General features: G+C 37.2%; 1 protein-coding gene across 7 annotated transcripts; it reads left to right on the top strand.

Annotated features, from left to right (window-relative positions):
- Nucleotides 1–316: 316 nt before the first annotated feature.
- Nucleotides 317–21,685, top strand: recql4 (RecQ helicase-like 4). 7 transcript variants are annotated; one of them, XM_017307328.2, is made up of 28 exons: nucleotides 347–1,548; nucleotides 1,632–1,665; nucleotides 1,738–1,850; nucleotides 2,031–2,180; nucleotides 2,268–2,425; nucleotides 3,296–4,166; nucleotides 4,240–4,322; nucleotides 5,329–5,428; nucleotides 6,535–6,700; nucleotides 6,827–6,931; nucleotides 7,382–7,546; nucleotides 8,239–8,331; nucleotides 8,409–8,545; nucleotides 8,619–8,702; nucleotides 10,305–10,493; nucleotides 11,413–11,595; nucleotides 11,684–11,885; nucleotides 12,894–13,087; nucleotides 13,166–13,249; nucleotides 14,572–14,709; nucleotides 14,792–14,878; nucleotides 15,303–15,513; nucleotides 15,610–15,739; nucleotides 16,498–16,664; nucleotides 18,814–18,991; nucleotides 19,570–19,723; nucleotides 20,089–20,197; nucleotides 21,437–21,685. In XM_017307328.2, the coding sequence occupies exons 1-28, from the start codon at nucleotides 1,465–1,467 to the stop codon at nucleotides 21,556–21,558; spliced, it is 4,491 nt and encodes a 1,496-aa protein (XP_017162817.2). In that variant the 5' UTR covers nucleotides 347–1,464; the 3' UTR covers nucleotides 21,559–21,685. The 7 variants fall into 7 exon arrangements, with proteins under 7 accessions (XP_017162819.1, XP_017162817.2, XP_017162815.2 ...); XM_017307326.2 differs by having other exon boundaries at nucleotides 7,379–7,546; XM_081612739.1 differs by having other exon boundaries at nucleotides 348–1,543; nucleotides 7,379–7,546.
- Nucleotides 21,686–22,598: the final 913 nt, after the last annotated feature.

Here is a 22,598-nt window from a genome sequence, read left to right as displayed (position 1 = left end):
ATTTTACTTGTTGCAAGACTAAAATTAGACTATAAAATTATTGGCAAAAAACACAGTTGCACATTAATTTAGATGTTTTAATTTGGACTCTTCTATGACTTGAATATTTTCTTATTCATCCAATTTTTTGAGCTGTTCAAGTCTTACACTCGTTTTCCAAGATGGTCGATCACCATGTATTTTTTTTCCTCCATATTTAGGTCTGTTAAATCTTTTTTTTTTTTTTTTTTTTTTTTCCCCCCCCCCCAACATTTTCATAAAAACCTTAAACCTTTAAGATTCAAGACAATACAAGTCACACTTCAGAACAAAAACGATGCAATTTAACATAACTTAGCAGAAAAAGATAAAGGATGACATGGGGGGGGGGAAACTGAAGTCACAAATCCATTCCTAAATTATTGATATATTGGTATAATGATTAGCCTTTTATGATTTTGCAATGATTCAGCACTTCTTTAAATAAAAAAAAATTACTTGTGAGTAAAAAATATAGCCAGAAGGATTAAATTAACATTGTTTTAATACTTTATCCCCTGATGGAGTACAAGCTTTTATTACATCTGAACTTAGTGGAATACATAGTTCAGAAAACATTGCAAACATTGCAATGTTCGAAATGTCAGTATCTGAGTCACAAAACAAACGGAAAATATATTTTGCAAAAATAAACTTTGCATATAATTTTGAAAGGATTTCTTAAATGAAAGCTATTTCGTTCTTATTTTCTTCAAAATATCCTAATTTAAAAAGTTTTCCTCTCGGGGTCGATGGATATTATTACTACGTTGACTATTACGTCATTTATAATCAAAGATTATAAATGATCATTTATAAGCATTTATAAACTATTTGATTATAACTACATTATAATCAAATAGTTATTTTTGAGTAATGGCTGAGTGTGTTATGCTTTTAATTAGTGACAGAATTTAAAATGTTGGTTATGATTCTGATGAACCCTTTAGCACCGGAAGTACTTGCTTCACAATAAAGGTTTCTTTATTTTGAAATTTCCACGTTGTAAAATTTTTAACGGCTGTTTAGTATCTTCCAAAATTATCGCTTTTTTAAAATAAACATTATGTATGCTCCAATATATTCATTGAAACCTGCTTTCATTTCGAAACTAATCAGCTAGAAGTTTGTTTTTTAGCTAGTCATAGATTTTAGAGGATCTGGGGATTCAGGAACGAACCTGGCAACACAGGCGCGGGAAAATCCTAAACAACAAATGCCGCTTCCGCTTTCACCAAAACAGATCGTCTTCCAAGCAGTAAAGACATTTGATGAAAACATTATAGCTTAGCGGAATTATTTAGGATTTAAAATTGATGGAAAGTGTCCGACCTTTCTCAGCGACATCGCGCCGGTTGCTAGCTTTAGCCTGACGTAAATCCTGGGAACGATAATGACCAAGAAATGAGTTTTCAATAACTTTTACGGGTCCTGAATCAAGTCGAAATGGACCGCTACAACGAGGTGAAACTGCTGCTGAAAAGCTGGGAGCAGGGTTTTCTCCAGCAGCACCAGAGGAAACCCAGTAAGGTGATTTAAAACCAACGCATCCGGATAAAGACAGGATCCACTGCATGTTTTCTTTCACTATAACTGCCTGTGTGTTTTCCTAGGAGGACATTGACCAGGCTCCAGAGGAGACCAGGAGTGGGTGCAACGCATCTCATTGCAGCATAAAAACATGTTGTTTTTTTTCCTTGATGCATTCAAGAAAATCAGTGTGTGTCTTTGCAGGGCTGTATAAGGAGTACAGGAGTTTAAAACAAGCTAAAGTAAACGATGCATCCAGCGGCCATAGAGAGGTCACAGCAGAGATCAACCCAACAAATAAGGTGCTGAAGAAAACACGATACTGTCAATGTGTGAATACATACCAACCTCTACAGCTTAAATGTTGTTGCAAACACAAACGACAAGGTGTTTTAGTTTAGTTTTATATGAAAGACCAACACAAAGTTCCAACCATTTCTAACCTGGTTTGATTAAACATCTGTTTGTCTTTGTTTTAAAAGCAGGAATCAGATTGCTGGGGAGCCCATCTCAATCGCAAAGCAATGCCGCTGTCTGCTCCAAGACTGACATCTCAGGAAAAACACAGCCTCATGGCTTCATCGCAGTATTATGGCCTGAAGCTTAAAAACAACCTTTCTGCTCTCAGTAAGGTGTGAATCACAAAATAAAGGGTACAATTCAGTTGCTAAGAAAACAAGATGTCTTATTCCTGTGGTTATTTTCTCCCATATCTGTAGGAGAAATCAGTTTCTCTGAAGAAATCGCTTTGTACTGGTCGAGTTCCTCTCAATTCCTTAAAAGATGATCAACCAATACAGAACAACAGCCTCAGTTTATCTATTGGTTCTGCTAAAAACTCATCTGAGGATGAACACCAGGAGATTCTCTCCCCAAGGTATCCCTCACTAGTTCACCTCCATCCATCCATTCATCCATCACATTCTTGCCCTCCTTCCCACCTGTTTTTAGGTACTATATTGGTAGTATTAACTACTATTATTGTGAACTGTTGCTGCTCTTACTTGAGTAAAAATCCTGGATATTTTATTTTAAAACTAGTAACTTCAATGAAGAAGAAACAAACACCTTTTAACTAAAAATGAATGAAACACTGGCGAACACCTTGGATTTATGTCAAAGTGAGACCTCTTGTTTTTACACCAGCTTTGTATGGCTCTTTTGTTGATTAATAAAATACAGTAAACACTTTATATTCTCACTGGAAGCACATTGTCCTTTTCTAACATACACATTATTAGCTGTAAGTATTTCTTCTGTTTTCTGTAAGTATTTTTTAATTTTAGTCTTTAAATTTGAACTTAACTTTTATACGTTGCCTGTTTGATTATTAAATCAGATTTTGTTATCTTGATCACTCTTTGAGTTACAACTCTGACTTAATCTACAACAGAATGACACCAAAGGCATAAGGTCTATAAAAATTATTTCCTGTTATTTAGCTGAGAACTATGTGCTTTTTATATATTTCTGCTGCTCTTTTCTTTTGTCAGTCTTGTTTCCTTTTGTTGTAGAGTGTGAAAAATGAAATAAATTTCATCTTTTGCTTTTATGAAATGACATTGACTCGGTACTTGATCACTCTTTTTATGAAATACTTTTTTTTTGCTCTGGAGTAATTTCTTGAAAACCTGATTTTTACTCAAGTAAAAACATCTTGAAGAAGTTTTACCCTTTACCGAGTAAATGTTTTGCTACTCCATCCACCTCCGTCTGTCTGATTTAAACCTGTGTTTGTTTCTTCTAGATCGATGAAGCCACCGTTTGGGTCAGTGACCTCTTCGTCTCTCCATTTGCTGGAGCCTGAAGAACCATTTAAACCAGAACCAGTAGAAGCTGCAATCAGTAATTCTGTCGATGACGATCATAGAACCGGCGCTAATTCCCAGTTTCAGATCGCTAAACCTTCTTTTCCAAGCAGACCCTCCTCTCTTTTATCACCTTCATCCCCTCAATTTGCTCCTGAAAGCACAGGAAAGGAAAACGAAGACGCAGGAGATAAAGAAGAAAATTTCCAGTCAGGAAGTCCAGCTGGGAATGTCGATGGATTTAAACGAAGCCCGCCTTTTCTCGTCGGGTCAGGAGGGAGTTTAGCCAAACGAGCCTCTGTTGCCAGCAGACTGAGCGTCGTTGACAGGAGCTGGTTAGAGAGATGTCAGGTGTTTGGGGAGATGGAAGCTGAGGAGATTCCCGGAGGAGGAAATCAGGAAATTAACGTGAAAAAACGTCAGGAGAAGGAAGTCAAGGAAGGAAAAGCTGAAGGAGATTCAGAGGGTGAAAGAAAACAGTCAGTAGATTTGGGGCGAGAAGGAAAGTTGGCAGATCCAAATTGTGCTCAAGAAGATTCTGGAAAAGGCAAAAGGGAGAAGAAAGGAGGGAAAACAGAAAGAGGAAAGTCGTCACGTTTACCAGATGATATCAGTGAAGATGGTCTGAAATCAAAAGGTACGAAGAAGAAGAGGCAGAGAGACGGAGACGACGTGGAGGAAACGGCAAAAAAGAGGCGAAGAAATCCTAAAGAGAAAGAGGAGAGATCGAGTTTAAGCCCTGATTCAGAAAAGAAGAAAAGCAAAAGAAAAGACGGGGATGAGGAGGAAACGACCAAAGGAGCAAAGACGGTATTTATTTATTTTATTTACCAGCTGAGAGGATTAAATGTTGATGATTTAATTTGTTTTAAACTCTTTCTAGGTGCCTCAGGAGAACCTTTTAGGAGAAATCCAGGAGGAGTTCAGAACGAATCGGGTTTATCAGAGGCAGCCGGTCAGAACCAGGTGGGCGCACAAACAAACCTGGACTCTCAAAAGTATTTGCACCCTTTGAAGTTCTGATGTTTTTCCACCTTAAAGCCATAAAAATCCCTGGATTTTATTGAAGTTTTATGTGATAAACCCAAACAAAGCGGCACGCAACTGTGGAGCTAGTGGAAAAGGTCGTATCTGAAAAGTGTGGCATGTCTGAAATATATCCTGATGCTTCTTTGTAAAACAGCTCAACTCGGGTGTGCTGTGGTGGCGCAGGGGTTAAGCACGGTCCACATATGGAGGCCTCAGTCCTCGACGTGGCTGTCGCAGGTTCGATTCCCGGCCTGGCGACCTTTGCCGCATGTCTTCCCCTTCTCTCATTACCCACTTTCCTCTTAACTATCAAATGAAGGCCACTAGAGCCGATAAAACCTTTAAAAAAAAAAAAAAAAAAAAAAAAAAAAAAAACAGCTCAACTCGGTAGACGGAGTCTGATCCAGGATTCTCCCACTCACATGTGGATCTTATAAAACTAAACAATATTTATATTTATGAGGGTTTTATGCATAAAATATCTGCAACAGAAAAGGGTTTAAAAAATTATTTCATATTATTTAGCTGCAAAATATGTGCTTTATATACTTTTTTTCATTTCTTTTAATGAACATTTAACATTTATTTTAAAATAAATAAATAAATGTTTTGCTCCTGCATGGCAGCAAGGATAAAAAATTATTTTCTGAAATACAGAGCATCCTATCCCCTGGTTTAAACTGTCCATTTTTAAGGTTTTCTGTATGGAGATTTTATTTTAGGGGATTCGGAGTAAAGGGGTGCAGAGTAGAAGTGCACACCACACTTTTCAGATTTTCATTAGTTAAAAAAAGCTGCTTTTTCCCCTCTTCACAGTTATACACCTGGTTGTGTTTCTCTGTAGCATAAATACTTTGTAACATGACAAAATATCAACAACTTGTTGCCTATTTTTTCATTTTGGATCTGCTTATAGTTTAGTTTGTTTGTTATATTTTAACAGAGGAACAAAAGGAGCAGAGGGAAACTTTGTGAAGATAAACCTGAAGAAGAAATCTCATGTGAAAGGATACGCGTTGAGGGGAATTGGTTTGCGAAAACAGGTATGATTCCTCTGTTAGTTTTTATTTTTATTGAGCGTATTTAATTTCACTCATGGTTAATAAACACAGCGAGATCCAGACTTACTGGCTCGTCTGGTGAAGCTTTAAAATGATTTGAGTTTGACTTTATTGAATGTAGTCTAATAAAAGAATAAACAAACAAAAGAACAGCATTAACTTGTATTCAGTACTTTTAGCCTTTACTGCAGTAAATGTAGAAATGTCGGAAGCTGAAATTTAGAAAATATAACATTTAATTGTAGTATTTTCTAAAATTAGATTGCAAATAATTCTTTATTTTTAATAAAATCACTGGTGAAAGATTTAAGTTTCAGAATTTTCTTAAAATAAACGTAGCTGAAGCTTTTTTAAAAATTTTTTTTATTTTTTTTTTATTTCACATTTTAATTTTTAAACTGATAAATGTTTAAGGAAATTAAATAAAAATAATGAGTCTAAATAGGCTCCATTTCTCTTAGCAGTTCTTCATAAAGGGAAAGACCAGAGAACATAACCATTGTATTTGTCTTAAATCGGCTGAAACAAAATGGACACTTGCATACATTTTACTATATCAAGAGTCAGAGAACTAATTTGACCTAAATTTTGTTTAGTTTCCATGACAACCACTAAACTGTTATCGTCATGCCAACTGGATGTTTAGGAGGCAATTACTTACAATTACAATTACTTTTACTTCCACCATCACAAAAGTAAACATTTGGGGTTCGATAAATCAGATAAAAGTTCATCGTTTTGTGAAAGACATTCCAGTTGGGTTTAGCATAGGGAGGATGTGTGATGCTGTGGGCTGGTTTCTTTCCCAAAGGTTCCACATAATACCACTTTGACAGGATGGTATTATGTCTTAAACTTAAAAAAAAAAAAAAATCTGGGGGAAAATGAGAAAAAAAGTCGTAATTGGATGTTTTATGGGAATAATGATATAAACGACACAAAAATGATTCACCAGATGTGAAACTAGACAAATAAAACGACAACAATTTGATGATCTGAACGCTCTTATTCCCAAGCGTCGCGTTAAAATGAGAGATTATCTTTAGGCAAACATGGCTGCAGCCTGTCTGATTCTGTGTGTTTTCCAGCTGTACATGCAGAAGTTTCAGCTGAAGGGAGAGCGGTTCGGCGGAGGCGGAGGATTTTTCGGCAGAGGACGGAGGGGCGGGTTCAGAGGGGCGCCGAGTCGGCAGAGCGACACCTGCTACAGGTGTGGAGGAAGCGGACACTGGGCTGTGGACTGCAGAGGACCAGGTGACCGGAGGAACCAAACCTGTAGTGAAACAAAGAAACTGAATTAAATCTCATCTGTGGTAATTAATGTGAGCTGTGAGCTCTGGGCACTGTTGGCTCAACATCATTTCTCCTTTTCGTTTTTAGCCCCTCCACCACCTGTTTCTGAGGATCAACCTGCAGAAGAGGAACCGTTTGAACTGCCCACCCTGGAAGACGTTGCCAGGGCAACGGGGACGCTGCAGCCTCCGGGTACGATAAGTAGTCTCACAGCAGGATTTCTACTGTTTGTTGTCAGTAAGGATTAATCCTGTCACTATAAACCATGAGTGAATGAATTAATCTCATGGTAAATTAAAAATGAACTCGATTATATTTATTTTTTGTTCACAGAGACGTCAGAATCCATTTTATTTAGTTGTATGTGGTTTTTATTTCCTTTTTATGTTTTGCTTTTGGTTATTATGTTTTATTTTGGATATATAAAATATCTTCCAGTTCCAGTATTAAGTGTTTTTTTTTACAAAATTAAAGTTTATTGATGTGTCAAAACAACAATATTATCTTTTATCACAATAATTACTGGGTTACTTTATTGTCCAGTGAAAGTTGTTGTTGTGGCAGGCCTAACATCTGATTTCCGTTTTCATTCAGACTTTTGTTATTACATTTTTAAAAACATTGTTGCACACGTTGCAGCAGCGTCTTCCTGTGTCGACGCGGAAAAACGGCAACAGGAAACTGGAGCGGACAGCAGGCGGAGCGATGAGATGCTGCTCAACATCATTCGTCCCGACTACGAGCGGCCCGCTCCACCGCCGCCGATGGAGCCGCTTTATTGTCTCACAGAAGACGGGAGAGTCCAGGGTAAACGCTGCAAATCTCATTCACACAAATAGGAAAGCATTGGTGCTAAAATTCACCAGAGCTGCCACTATTGATTATTTTAGTTATTTAAAATTTGCCACATTCTGCAGATTTTAACATCTTTTTTTATGCAATATTATCAATAGACTAAAAGATACAAATGAGCAAATATTTAAATTCCCTTTTTTAAATAAGAAGATAAACATTTTATTGCCTGAAATGAAATAAGATATAATTTATTTAGTATACATCTGATTATTTCAAGCGTCTTTGGTGAAAAGATATTTCTAACATCGATAGTTGAACAGCTCAGTCCTTTCTGCTTGACTTAACATCAATACTGATCTGTTGATTGTTTTTGTGGATTAACTGATTAATAATTGGATCACTAAAGGTGTTTAATTGCAGGTTGTTTTTTTAACAGAATTTCAACCAGGTGAGACTAAAACTATCAGGAGTTTTGCATAGAGCATATTTACAGACAAAGAAGTTTTTATTCCCTTTAAATCTTAAATACAAAATGAATATATATTTTTTGCTTTGTTTTTTCACTGTTTGACATTTTTTCAGTCTGTATACTCCTGTAAACGATTAATTGATTACCGAATTAGTTGACGATTACTTCAATAATCGCTCCATCATGATGAATTGAAACTAAATGTTGTTTTCTGTTGTGTAATGGTCGTGTTCAGACACTCCTGCTGAAGTGTTTGCAGCTCTGAGAGAACTGGGCTACCAGTCATTCAGACCTGGGCAGGAGAAGGCCATCATGAGGATCCTGGCAGGTAGTCACAGCTCATAAACTCCTGCACACATCATCTCTACATGAACCTCTTCTACATGTTTGCTTCTTTATTCTCAGGGCTCTCCACCCTGGTGGTGCTGTCCACTGGAATGGGTAAATCACTCTGCTATCAGCTGCCAGCTTTTCTGTACGCACAGAGGTCAAAGTGCATCACTCTGGTCATTTCCCCTCTAGTTTCTCTAATGGATGATCAGGTAAACACTCTCTACATTTTATGTAGGTGAAACTTGAACCACAAACGCGTAAATTGTGTGTATGTGTGTTTAGCTTTCGGGGTTGCCCACCAAGCTAAAGGCAGCCTGCATCCACTCCAACATGACGATGAAACAGAGAGAAGCTGCTATAGAAAAGGTAACATGGTCACAGACGGACAGCACGCTAAAGATCACCTTTCTTTGCATCGTTAAAACTTTATGCTACAGTAGGTCTGATAGTGTCACACATTTTCTATTGACCGTTTGCAACTACGTCACTTAATCAATCGAGGCGCCATGACGGACGTCGGAAGTGAGGATCGGTAGTATTGAACAGAGCGACTGAAGTTGTTTTCGTCAGTTTATTCGTGGCGTCTGCTTGTTCGAGTCAAGCTAATTTGTCCGTGAACGTAACACACCTGGTTGGGGTTAATAGACGGCGGTATTTACAGAAGCTTGAAACTGCTAGCTTAGAAACTGACCCGTACTTCCTCCTCCTGACGTGTTGATGAAATTACTGACTTTGCCTGAATTCACACTACATGATTTATGTCACCATGACATGAACAGCGGTTCCCCTTAAGCCGGAACAGCCTAAAAATTGTACAGAAGACGAGACGCTAACCATTTTTTCCCCCCTATATGCTAGGCTACGTGATGGTTGGTCATTGTTTCCATGGTTACTGATGATTATACTCACTTTCGTCATAATGCGATAATTGATATGTTTCTTGTCATACTTCTAAAGTATATGGACGATAAAACGTTCATATACGTTATGAACGTTAATCTTCTCGCCTTGTTAAAAGGTGTACAGTAATTGCAAATCCGCAATTAAACCGAGGCGAGGGCTGACTGTCATTTTGATTGACGATCTCCCTCATTAAAAGTTATACAATAAAACGACAAGTTTGGTTTGTATGCTTGTCTGTTTGTGCAGCTGACCGCGCAGCACCCTATGACCATTTTTAATGCGAAATCAACTAAATAAAAGCGATATTAGGCTTAGGCTACCAGATGTGCTTTTTTTGACAGGCTTTACAGGAGCGCATAGGTTGTTTTGACGTCTGTCATGGCAGAGCGGGCCAAGTTTCCAAAAGTGTGACGTCATGTTAAAAGGTTCATTTAGGTTCTTTGAACAGATTAGGGCATGTTTATTACATTTTTGCACAAAATTATTCTTGGATAATAAAATTTCAGTTTGCTCAGTCCTGCCTATTTTGAGCTCCTTTCAGAATGAGATGTTTTAGGCCATCTTGTCACTTTAAATCTAAATAAGCTGCTTCTGGCCACGCCCCTAAACTCACAAAATATCCGCAAACAGATATGTAATTATACAACCATCTTTGAACATTACTCAGACATGTTTTCTGAATGGTTAGTCATCAACAGAACACAATTGTACAGCACTTACAGCTGTTAAACAAGCTGATTGAATGTCCTGGAGCTATGCTTGGTTGCTAGGTAACGGGACTGGGCTCTGTCAGGGTTGCTAAGTAACGGCTCAGTGCCTTTGTCACTCTCAAAATGTTTATATGTTATTCAATGGATGGAGACACTGGTTTCATTGTGACTGTTAAGGGATTTTAGCAATCATGGGGTTTTTGAAACCACTAATTTTCCAGACACTTAAAAATGTTAACTTATTACCAAATAATAATCACTTGGGCTGTTTTAAGAAGTAAAAATCCACGTTCAAAATGTGGATTTAGCATAATATGTCCCCTTTTAAAGTAATTTGTCTTATTTTTCTCTCCAGGTGAAGTCCGGCCAGGTGTGTGTGCTGCTTCTCTCCCCAGAGGCTTTGGTCGGTGGAGGAGGGTCAAGGTCAGGATGTCTGCCCTCTGCTCAGGAGCTCCCTCCAGTGGCTTTCGCCTGTATAGACGAGGCTCACTGCGTGTCTGAGTGGTCACACAACTTCAGACCCTGCTACTTAAGGCTTTGTAAGGTGTGTTATTACAGCATAATAAAACCATGTTTTTTTTATTTTTAACTAGTTTTTCTCTTGGTTTCCAACATTTAAAGAGAAGCAGGTAAATTAATAAAACAGAGCTGGAGTCACAATCTGTTTTGCTGCTTGAATAGAGGAATAGTTCACCATTTCTAATGACTCTGGACTTAGATTTTGTTCAAAAATAAAAAACAAAAGCACTTTAAACTGGTCAAAGCAGGAGTAATAGAATCACAATTGGTGGTTTATGAGATCTTTTATCTCATAAAGTTATAAGTAAGTTTTCAGCAATATATAGGAGTTTGTTTTAAATAAATAATTCCTTAATATTGGTGAAAAAGTACTGGTTCAATTGGCAGATTTTTTCACTTATAACATGGGAAAATGTTTTATTACAAGTTAAGTACACTGCCAATGGTACTAGCACTTTTTCATCAATATTAAGGAATCATTTGACTTAAAACAAGCTCCTACATCTTGCTGAAAAGTTACTTGTGAGTTAATTTTGTCTCATTTCTCTAGAAATTAGGTCAGAATTACTTGGTAAGATTTTGTGTTTTTTGCAGAGTGCAAAAAGCAGAAATTCGACAAAAATCATTTGAATAGTTGTATAATTTTCTTAGTTTAAACAAATTATATTAAAATTATGTTACCCTTTTATATAATGGACAGCTTGATGGAAGTTGATGTTTTTAGGTGGTAGGTTATGATCCCTCTGATGTTGGATGACAATCAGACTTAAAACTGGCTGCTAAATTATGAAAATATTAAATTGGTTTATTTCTGCTAAATATTTTTTAGATATATGGGTCAGACATGTTCAAATTAACGCTCTTCTGTTCAGTGTTCATTTCCTAATCATGTCGTGCAGCTCTCAAAAACCTAAAACTTTTTGACGGACATGTTTTGTCCGTAGGTGCTCCGGGAACGCCTCGGAGTCAAGTGTTTGCTGGGACTCACGGCTACGGCCACTTTGTCCACGGCGCTGGACATCGCTCAGCATTTGGACATCAGCGATAAAGACGGAATAGCTGTGCGATCTGCAGCCGTGCCCCCGAACCTCAACCTGTCCGTGTCCACAGATGGAGAGAAAGACCAGGTCTGATGTGATGCCAACCTGCCTTAATTCAGTCTCTTTATCTAAAACACGTGACGTTGTTTTACTTTGGAACATTTGTGTTTTTCAGGCTCTGGTTTCTTTGTTGAAAGGCGATCGTTTTGGCTGTTTGGACTCCATCATAGTCTACTGCACCAGACGAGAGGAGACCGTCCGAGTGGCTGCACTGCTGCGGACCTGCCTGCAGGGGGTGCTGTTGAGAGAAAATACCCAAATAAGCAGCAGCAACCAGACAGAGGACAACCCAGTGGGGCAGAAGAAGAAGGAACTGGGTAATGGCTACAGCTGCAACTAACAATTATTCTGGAAATCGATTATTGTGTTGATTAAAACAATGGTACATTCTGAATTTTTCATTTAACATGAAAACAAGAAAAACATAAAAACAAACAAATAATTCGATTTCCTTTTTTAAACGAGAAAATAAATATAAAAAATATGCATCTATAGCTGAAGAAATGCCTGTACAGCTAATCTGTTATGTTTTTTATTAACCAATTTATGATTAGATGGCAAAATATGGTTATTAAGAAATGTTATTTTACAGATTTTGAATCAACTGATGAGTTCATATTTACAGACTAAGGTTTTTTTTCATCTTAAATGCAATATATATATAATATATATATATATATACAGCTCTGGAAAAAATGAAGAGCCCACCGCACTGAACCCCATTGAAAACCTCCTGGTTTTTCCACCAAACATTGATTCCTGAACTCTTCCTGAGTTAAAACATCAGCATTGTTGTTTCTTAATGAATATAAATTTGTTTTCTTTGCTTTATTTCAGGTCGGAAAGCAGTACATCTTTTTCGTTATTTTGACCATTATTCTTTTTCTGCAAATAAAATAAAAAATGTTTGCTTGAAATTTCAGAGACATGTTGTCAGTAGTTCATAGAATAAAAGAACAATGTTAATTTTACTCAAACATAAACTTATAAAAAGTAAAATCAGAGAAACTGATCATTTTAAGTGGCCTCTTAGTTTTTTCCCAGAGCTGTTTATATCTTTGTGAAGTCTTGGTTCTGACTTTTTTTTTTTAAGCAAATGGTCTTTTTTAAAATCTAGATGCTCCAGTTAACGATTAATCAATTACTAAATTACCTAACAGTTATTTCAATAATGGATTAATCCAATTAATCATTTCAGGCCTAGTTAAGGTTCACATATTTTAGAAGAGCAGCAATAATCGTGTACAGAATCAAAACTTATTAACTCAGATTTTCAGCTTTTTTGTCAGATTTTCAGCTTTTTTGTCTGATTTTTTTTTTTTCAGCTCGTAAGAAGATCCGTAAGCCCTTAAAGTGGCAAGCTGAGGCGTACCATGCCGGCCTGTCAGGTTCGGAGCGCCGCCGGGTCCAGAACAACTTCATGTGTGGGGAACTCCGGATCGTAGTGGCCACTGTGGCGTTTGGCATGGGGTTGGACAAATCCGACGTTCGTGGAATCATCCACTACAACATGCCAAAGGTGGAAAGTTAGCCGACTTATGCAACCCTTTACATTTCTTAACTTTTATTTATAATTTCTGATGTTTTAACACAATAGAGTTTTGAGAGCTACGTTCAGGAAATTGGGAGGGCTGGGAGAGATGGACTTCCAGCCCACTGCCACCTCTTCCTGGACCCGGAGGTAAAACCTTAGAAGTCCAAACAGAAAGGCTTAAACTTTTCACATATTCTTATGGTTTGAGTGTTTAAATATTGATAATTTATGGCTGAAACTGCTTAGATAAACAATCTAAACAGATTATTTTTTTGCCTCTCAAAGTCTGATAACTTTGAGTAAAAAAAACCTTCATGATGTTTGCAGGAGAACTGAAAACAAACAGAAACATTATTGCTGCTGCTGATAAAATACTAGAAAAAGTCAAATTAGCTGCTACAGTGGATATTTAAGAAGAATGATTGATGACACAACAATAGTTTTTATGTCATCTGATCAAAGACGTTTCCACAAAGTTCTGAGTTTGTTATAAACAAGGGCTGCGTTACTTTCAGCCATGACGTTTCTTACATTTGATATTGAAGGTAAATAGCAGCTTTTTTTTTTTTTTGAAACGTAACAACTTGATAGTAAATCTTCATACTAGAAACTGATTTATAATTAATTATTGTCAGTACTTTCTAAGAACCAACAAGTTGTGAGTTTGTAGTCTTTGCACTTGGCTGAGTTGAATTTTCAATTTAAAATTTGAGATAATTTTTCACATATTTGATGTTTATTGTAGAACTTATCATTTGCGCCAATATAATAATATTGGTGCAAATGATGTATAATAAGAGAATTGCTTGTGTGAAATTAAATTAATATAATTAATTTGTTTCTAAGCCACATTATCCTTACTTTTCTGGATTAAGTTTTAAATGAAATATGTAATTAAAAGGAATAGTGAAACAGCAGCTTTTTGTTAGCTTTTTTGTAATTTTTTCATTTCCTGAAACTTTTATCTGTTACTAAGTCTTTCATATAACTCTAACATTCAAATATAATAATTATTTCTGGAAATACCAAGGAGGATAATTTGCTGTAGTTTCTTTTTTTGTTTATGTCTCAACTCTGTAGGCAAGATATTCATCACAATTCAAAATTTTGTTTGTGGATCTGCAGAAAAGAAGCTCAGAAATTATCTTGTTTACCTTACAAATAGTAATTTGTAGGTTTGGATGCATCAAATCCACTTCCTGGACTAAAGTCCGTAACTCCAGTCCTGCAGCTTCTGGATGCATCCCTGCTTCAACACCTGGATCCAATATTTAACTACCCGCCTGAAATCCCAAGGAGGTAGTTCAGCTTTTTGATCCAGGTGTGAAGCAGAATTGCATCCAGACGTTGCAGCGCTGTAACACTCAGTGCTGCTATGTCTAGTGGTGTAAAAGAGGTTTTTTATGCACATTTCTCTTCATGTATTATACATATTAATGCTCCAGTTATAATTTGTGGGGGGATTTCAGGGTGGCGACCTCCATGAGCTCCGCCGCCACATTTACGCTGACACTGTGGATTACTACACGATCAAGAAACTGGTGCAGAGAGTTTTTCCTGCATGTAAATGTCAGAAGATTCACCAGAAGCAGCACGAACTGTGGAAGGTGACCTTCTCTCCACTTGTGTTTTCTGTCCACTTGCCGTCAGAGCTTCAGATGAAGTAACGCATCTGCTTTTGTGAAGCAGGATGTTGGAGACGCTGATCTGCTGGAGACAATGGATGTCTGCGATGAAAATGAACTCGGAGAAAAGCAGGAATCCACTGGCTTAGAGGTGATTTATGGGAAGTTCTCTACTAATTTAATTGCAATCCCTGGATTTTCCAAACAGTGGCTGTGTGGAAATGCTGGTTAATTCGCAGTACATCTACTAGGTAGACTGGAAAAGTTAAAATATTTTAAGAGTTTTGGGTAAGTATTAAAAAAACTTAATTGAATATTGGAAAATCTTTATATTGGAAGATCTCTACTGCTTCATATATCTATAAAAGAGCTGAAAACTGAAAATAATTTTTTTTAAAGAAGATTGTCAAGGGACTGTAACCTTTAAATATATTTCATTCATTTCTACATTGCATCTACAATAACTCTTTGAAGAATTAATGAGTTACAACATTTAGTTTCCCTTTGGGATCAATAAAGTATATTTTAATTTATAATTCAGACCTCATTAGATGCAGCGTTTGTTTTGCTTTTAGGCGCCTGACCTCGATTCAGCTCAGCCCAGCGAGGAAGGAAGCGTAAAAAAGGAGCGGGGCGAGTCAAGAGGAGGTAAAGACGAGGGAGCGGATTGGCAGAGTGACCAGAAAACGGAGAGCTGTGATTGGCCGGAGGAGCGTCTGTGTCACACCCATGAAAGAGCGATTCCCATCCAGGAAACCGTGGAGGCTCTGGACGTCACAGAGGAAGGTCAGTGGAAACGCAAGCTCAAGTTTTTACCCTGAGAGAAAAGGAAAGGTGAAGCTTGGTTTACTGTACATGTGAATGTTTATTTAAAAACTTTAGGTGTTGAAACGCTGCTTTGCTACCTGGAGCTGCATCCACAGCGATTTGTTGAGCTTCTCCATCCGACTCTGTCTGTGTGTAAAGTCAGGTGCTACGATGGACCCAGACAGCTCCAGAAAGTCACAAAAATGTAAGCGGTGTTTTTGTTTTTGACTGATACTTCAGTTGGGGCTGTGTGATCTTTCAGATCTACCTGTGTGCATATAAAGCCCAAACTCACCGCATTTCCTTTAACTTGTGAATGTTGTTTAAAAAATGTGGTTTTTCCTAATTTTTTACAATCTTTCCAGTGACATTTTCAGTAAGAAACGGGTGTAGAGACTAGAGACTTGCATTTATTGTATCATTTATCATGATAAATGTCCTATCATTATCAGAATTATGATTATAAGATAATGAGGATTTTTAAAAAACAGAACTGACTAGGTTGTCATTTTTACTATTTTCACCACTACTTGATCCATCAGAGCATCAATAAATACTAATTAAATAGAAAATATGATTAAATAAACCAGTACTTTGTGTCATTAGTGTATTAAAGAAATGAATTACAAATGGGAATGTTCTTCAAGAGCAGTATTTGTATTTGTGGGCTTGTGATTGCATGTCTAAAAAAGCATCAATAGTTTTTATCATCAATTTTAGAGTTGAAAAGTACAACAAAGTTTTATAATAAAACTTTAAGGTGCTGAGGTGTTTTCTGAGAACTTGGAGAACAAAACAGAAAATATTGAATCTGGGAAAAAGTCAATAAAAATGTGCTCTGTCAGTGCAGTCCTGGTGTAAAGGTAAAGTTTTTGATGCAGTAATATAACTACAGAAATACACAACACTGAAGAAGTGGAATGAAAATGCTGCGCTGATGAGTTTTTAATCATGAACCTGCAGTTGCCCTCCGGTTGCCGTGGCATTGGCCCGGAAGAGAATGGCGGGCGAGCGTGTGGAGCGGTGCGATCAGGTGGAGTTTGATGTCGTCGAGGTGGCGGACACTATGGGATGGCAGCTTCCCCTGGTGAAGAGGGGACTGAGACAGCTGCAGTGGAGCACAGACAGAGGTTCATTTCAAAACTAAAGACACTGAGATAGTTTACAGCTTTTATTTATGACCTTTTGTTTTTTTTTTGTCTAAAGGTAACGTATTTTTCGGACTATACGCCGCTACTTTCCCCCCACGCTTTGAGCCATGCGGCTTGTAGCCTGGTCCGGCTTTTCTGTGGATGTTTCTTCAACCACCAGGGGGCGCTTTAGCAGGAAGTGAATTATTGGAAGTCAAAATTGGAAATCAAAGAAGAAAGCGCTAATTTTAAGTTAGAACAAGCACATGCTAGCAGCAGGCACAACGGAGAAATGTTGTCAAACTCAAACCCCCTCATCAAGGAAACGACATGAAGAAGTTCATATGATGCAGCTGCTGCACGTAAACTCGGCGTGAACGAAACCATGGTTCGGCGTTGGAGACGGAGGGCTGCGTCCTTAAAAAATCCAGCAGGTTTATTAGGACGCAGCCCTCTGCTGGGTCCTTGTGAGATCAGTGGAGATACGAGGGCTTATAGCCCGGTGCAGCTTATATATATATATACATATATATATATTAGAAGTGTGCCGATCGATCGGCCACCGATCATAATCGGCCGATATCCGTGAAAAAGTGTATGATCGGTGATTGCCGATCACGGTCTCTTGTTGCCGATCACACAAACTGATCACCTGCATCTCAATTCGCAGCCTGCCTGTGCAGCTGGTCTCCTCTTTCCTTCACACTTCGAGCTGCGATGTAAGACGCTGGTTCTGCTCTCGCTGTTGAACCACTGCTATGCGCTACAGGTAGTAATATTTCACAGACGGAGCGCTGCTTCTGCTCCACCTGGTAGTGACTCTCACACTGAACCTCTGCTTAAAGCTGCAGCATCTAACTTAAAAAATACATTTTACATACGTATTAAAACTTTCGCTGTCCTAACATGAGACAAATAATCTCTGAAAAAGTAATTAATCTCCTCCCTGCTCTGCATAATTACTCTGCTCAGTCAGAAACAGCCACTCAGAACTAGCAGTAATCAGCTAGCCGCCATGCTATCAGGACGTTTTCATTCAGTAACTCTTTTTGCATTATTTAGCCTCTTCAGAGCCTTCATATGTTATCAGTCTGTTAAAGATATTATTACCGATAGCAGTACAATTTGCAGAATGCCTGTTTTATTTTGTTTTTTTCTTGGAAAAAGTAATTAAAAACAAGTTTTTGTCTAAATTAAGGTGAATTCATGGTTCCTTTTTCCACATAATGTAACCAGTAGTGCTTATGATTAAAAAAATAATAATTATGTGATCGGTATCGGTGATAGGCATCGGTGATTGGCCCTCATGGGTGATCGGAATTGGAATCGGCAGGAAAAAACCTGATCGGCACATCTCTAATATATATGTATATAATGTTTCCAGTTTTTTTTTTTTTTTTACTTGTAGGTGCGGCTTATAGTATGGTGAGCTTTATAGTCCAGAAAATACGATACTATTATTATCTACAGTTCTGAAACAATGAAGGGCCCACTGCACTCAACCCCATTGAAAACCTTGTGGTTATTCCACCAAATATTGATTTTTGATCTCTTACTGAGTGAAAACATTAATATTGTTGTTTCTAAATGAATATGAACTTGTTTTCTTTGCATTATTTCCGGTCTGAAAGCTCTGCATGTTTTTCGTTATTTTGACCATTTCTCATTTTCTGCAAATAAATACTAAATATTTGCTTGGAATTTCAGAGACATGTTGTCAGTAATTCATAGAATAAAAGAACAATGTTCACTTTACTCAAACATATACCCATAAAAAGTAAAGTCTGAGAAACTGATCATTTTAAGTGGTCTCTTCATTTTCCAGAACTGTATATTAATCAATCAAATATTATTTGTTTAGCACCTTTCAGCAACAAAGCATTTCAAAGTGCAACATCATAAGAACAGAAAATTACAAAGTCCTAAAACCTCAGATTATTTATTGTCATGATTAGGTTTCAAAAGCAACTCTAAGCAGCTGAGTTTTTAGTCTAGATTTAAAGGAACTCAGTGTTTCAGGTGTTTTGCAATTTTCTGGAAGTTTGTGGTACATACAAGCTGAATGCTGCTATATTGACCCACAATATCAGTTCCTACAGTAATTTCTTGTCCTTCTGCAAAGTGAAGTAGGTTTTTGTTTACTTTTCAGGTGGTGGACGAAGCGGCGTCTTGGTTGAATTTTCTTCCCCGTCTTTTTATTTCCGATCTTATGGCGACCTGAGCGACGAGGAGATGGACAAAGTTTGCCAATTCCTTTATAATCGAGTCCAGGACCAAGAAAAAACACAACTTTACCAACTCACAGCCTGCTTCAAAGCCTTCAAGAGGTTTGGCACCCATTATTATTGGCACCTATACAGACCCTCATCACACAACAATTAAAATGCCAATTAAAGTCCCATTGTTTGGATTTGAGAGTCAAAGCAATGCAAAAAATAAAGGATAAATTAAATCAAAATCTATAAAAGATATTTTCAAAGCTTTTAAAAAGTAGGTTGTCAGTGTGATGCAGGAGAAACTTCTCAATTAAATCCTTGGTAATCAGACAAACGCTTGAAAAAAAAAGCATAAGGTTTAGAAGTGGTTTGAAAGGATAGAGATGGACATATCAAAGGTAGATATGTTGCATAATTAGAGAATGTCGATCATATTCCCTAAAAATGGATCCTATGGGTTGAAGATGAATAGTCAACAGTAAAAGGCCTGAGTCTGAGTCCTGAGGAACACCACTGACAATTATGATCAGATTTTTGATACAAGATGTTAAAGATCTGAGGTTAAAGTTTAGTTTCACTTGTTGAGTGAATACGTTCATGACTGGAACCGCTAATGATGTTTTGGTTTGCAGGTGTAGTTGTCTTCTCCTGCGTCGGTTCTTCACTTCTCCGGTTATTGTTTGTTTCAGTGTTGCTTTCCGAACTGTGGCGTCCTGTCTGGACGACTTGGATGAGAATCGCAGCTTGCAGCTGAAAATCCTTCTTTCTGAATACTTTGACAAACGGCGGGACAGAGATCGCTCGCTGCAACCAGAGGACCTCGAAGAGCTCGACAAATACAAGGTTAAACAATCTTCACAGGAAATTAAACATGGCTTCGATCTGGGAATGTTCTTGTTTAGAGGGGTGCGCGTGTGTGTGTATGTGTGTCTATACACCAGGTTTTTATATCCTTATGGGAACCTATTTCTGTCTACAATGTGGGGTTATGGGGACCATTGCTTCTTGTGAGGACATTTTCTTGATCCCCATGAGAGGAATTGTTTCCGGGTTAGTGGTTAGTGATGGTTAGGTTTAGGGTAAAGGTAAAGGTAAGGGTTAGGTATGTGATGGTTAGGGTTAGAATTATGGTAAGGATTAGGCTGTGGAAATTAATGAAAGTCAAAGTCCCCACAAGTGATGAAAACACGACTGTGTGTGTGTTGCAGCTGTTGGACTGGGAGAGTCAGATCAGAGCCGACATCAGAGGTTTTCTTGCCAACAGAAGTGATGAGAAGTTTTCAGGGAGAGCTGTTGCAAGAATTTTGCACGGTATAGGTGAGGATCCACACACACACACACAGCTGAGCATGACAGTGCAGAATAAACCACTACTGTAATCTGACCAGTGTAGCTGTAAAATGCTTAATTCCACATAAATTGTAATTTTTTTTACATGTTATATGCTTTTCATTCACTAGATTTTATTTATTCAGAATAAAATCCAGTGAGAGTTGAATGTTTAGACCACTAGAGGTCGTCAAAGATGCACCGTAGAAATGTTTGTGTCGCTATAGAAGCTCAGTTTACAACCATAACACAGAAAATTATTTTTTGTAGCGCTTATGAGCTGTATCGATACTATTTAACCCCAGCTTGAGCTAATCCACCCACAAACTTCCTCTCTATCCTTCTTTGTATAGTTTTATTTCTTCGCAGTAGCACGGCACCAAAACCACCAAGTGAACAAGAGTTTAATTTGAGCTAATTAGATTTTTTTTTTTTGGATAAATAAATATGTCTTTAATGTTTTAAAGACAGTCTTTTGCTGTTTGTCCATTGTCATGCTGTAATTTGTAAACAAAAAAATGTTTTAGGGGATTTTTCTTAAATGTTTGCGATAATTTTCTTTCTGCATCTCATTTCAATAACAAAAAGATTGGTTTTATAATGTTGAAGACATTTTGACACATTCATGTATTTATGCTATCTGTGTCATTAAGCAAGACCTAAAGGTCTGGAAACATCTAGAAATATATATATCCACATCCACCAACCCTCTTACAGAGATTGGAGTAAAAGGGAGTATCCCACCAGTTTCAGTTTACTTCACAACTCTGGTATTTGACCTGCACACTATGACCCTGCATGGTTCACACCCAGTTCAGAAGTACCCTTTATTATGTGTTTCCAGCGAGCTGCCTCCAACATGAAAGGTGCTTTATAGCTAAAATTGCTTGCTTGCTTGATTGATTGAAATAAAACAAGTTTTGAAATGACATCTACATACTAAGAAATGTATCTCTCAAACACACGAGTTAAAAAAGGAGAGGACCAAGTTGCGATCCTTGAGGAATCCTATAATGGAAAAAAATGCTCTGAGATTTTGATGTCAGATACAATACACTACTGAAGTTTAAGGATTTTAAGCTTTAGTACAGTTTTGCAAAAAAACTGTTTGGTAAGATTTTATGGTTGATGCTTTTTAAACATTTTTGTAAAGATCAACTCTGCAGTGACTGTAGAAAAATAAAAACTGAGCTGTGGTTATTTGATTAAAGACAACTCTTGTTGCAGGCAGTCCTTGTTATCCGGCTCAGATATACGGCAAAGATCGACGTTTTTGGAGGAAATACATCCACTTTGACTTCAACCAGCTCATCCGACTTGCTACCCAGGAGATTCTTCACTTCAAGTGACTGTCGTCATCAGACCAAAGAGTTTTTATCAATCTCTTTGTTAATAATGTATATTTAAGTAATTATTTACAAGTATGCCTCTATTTACTTATCAACTGTTATTCAATAAAAATTTTCTATTTTTCTAGTTAATAACTGCAGTGACATTTATTTGCAATCGTACACTTAAAACTTATTCTCAAGAACCATGAGGACAAAAACAAACGATCAATTCCTTCTCACAGAACGGCTGTGACCCAGTTAAAAATTCAAGTCAAAACTGATACAAATTTGGACCACGGGCAAAATTAGGTGGACACTTAAACATTTTTTAAAGGATTTTAAGATGTTTACTGAAATATTAAGATGTTCTTGAAATGGAAATTTTTGTCTTATGAGCAATGTTTTCTTCTTCGCTTTCATTTTTAATTTTATAGAAAGGAGGACTCAAATAAGCATCCATTTATTAAACTTAAGTAAAAAGTTCTTTAGGAGAAAGAGAGAAACTTTCTCTGCTCTTCTTGAGAAGCTTGAAGTAAAACATTTTTCAACACCTAAACAGAAAACAGTCGGATAAAATATTACATATTTGGTTTGTCAAGTAGATGAGGAAGACATTAAAATTCTTTTTCAGATATTAATTTTAATAAAGTAGACCATCTACTTCCCCTTCAGTGAGTCCTGCGAAACACAATTTCAAGAAAATCAAGCTTTCAATAAAAGAAAACTGGATTTCTACATTAGATTATTTTAGAAACGGCAATGAAGATAATTTCCTACATCAAGTTATTTTTTGGTTGGGAAATTAAATCCAATTTTGCATCAGATTTGGATTCCACATCACGTATGTTTCCAGTTTGTGGTTTATTGCTGTTATTTCTAAGGTTGATGATTAATTCTTAAGTCTCACCAGCGAGATCAGGCCATCATGGCTCCATTCATCACGCGCACGTACGACACAGTCGTGCTCAATTGTAAAAGAGTTATAGAGATCAGGATGAGATGGCATCGAATCTTTTATGGTCTAAATTAAGGCTTGAGATTGTATCAGTTTCAGAAAA

The sequence above is a fragment of the Poecilia reticulata genome, chromosome 11 (assembly GCF_904066995.2).
Source record: "Poecilia reticulata chromosome 11, P_reticulata-male-v2, whole genome shotgun sequence".
Taxonomy (NCBI): domain Eukaryota; kingdom Metazoa; phylum Chordata; class Actinopteri; order Cyprinodontiformes; family Poeciliidae; genus Poecilia; species Poecilia reticulata.
This window is presented reverse-complemented; position numbering and strand designations above follow the sequence as displayed.

Coding starts and splice junctions, on each gene's coding strand:
- recql4 (XM_017307326.2), top strand. CDS start 1,465: ATGGACCGCTACAACGAGGTGAAACTGCTGCTGAAAAGCTGGGAGCAG. Junction 1,549..1,631: donor ACCAGAGGAAACCCAGTAAG/GTGATTTAAAAC, acceptor GTGTTTTCCTAG/GAGGACATTGACCAGGCTCC. Junction 2,181..2,267: donor ACCTTTCTGCTCTCAGTAAG/GTGTGAATCACA, acceptor CCATATCTGTAG/GAGAAATCAGTTTCTCTGAA.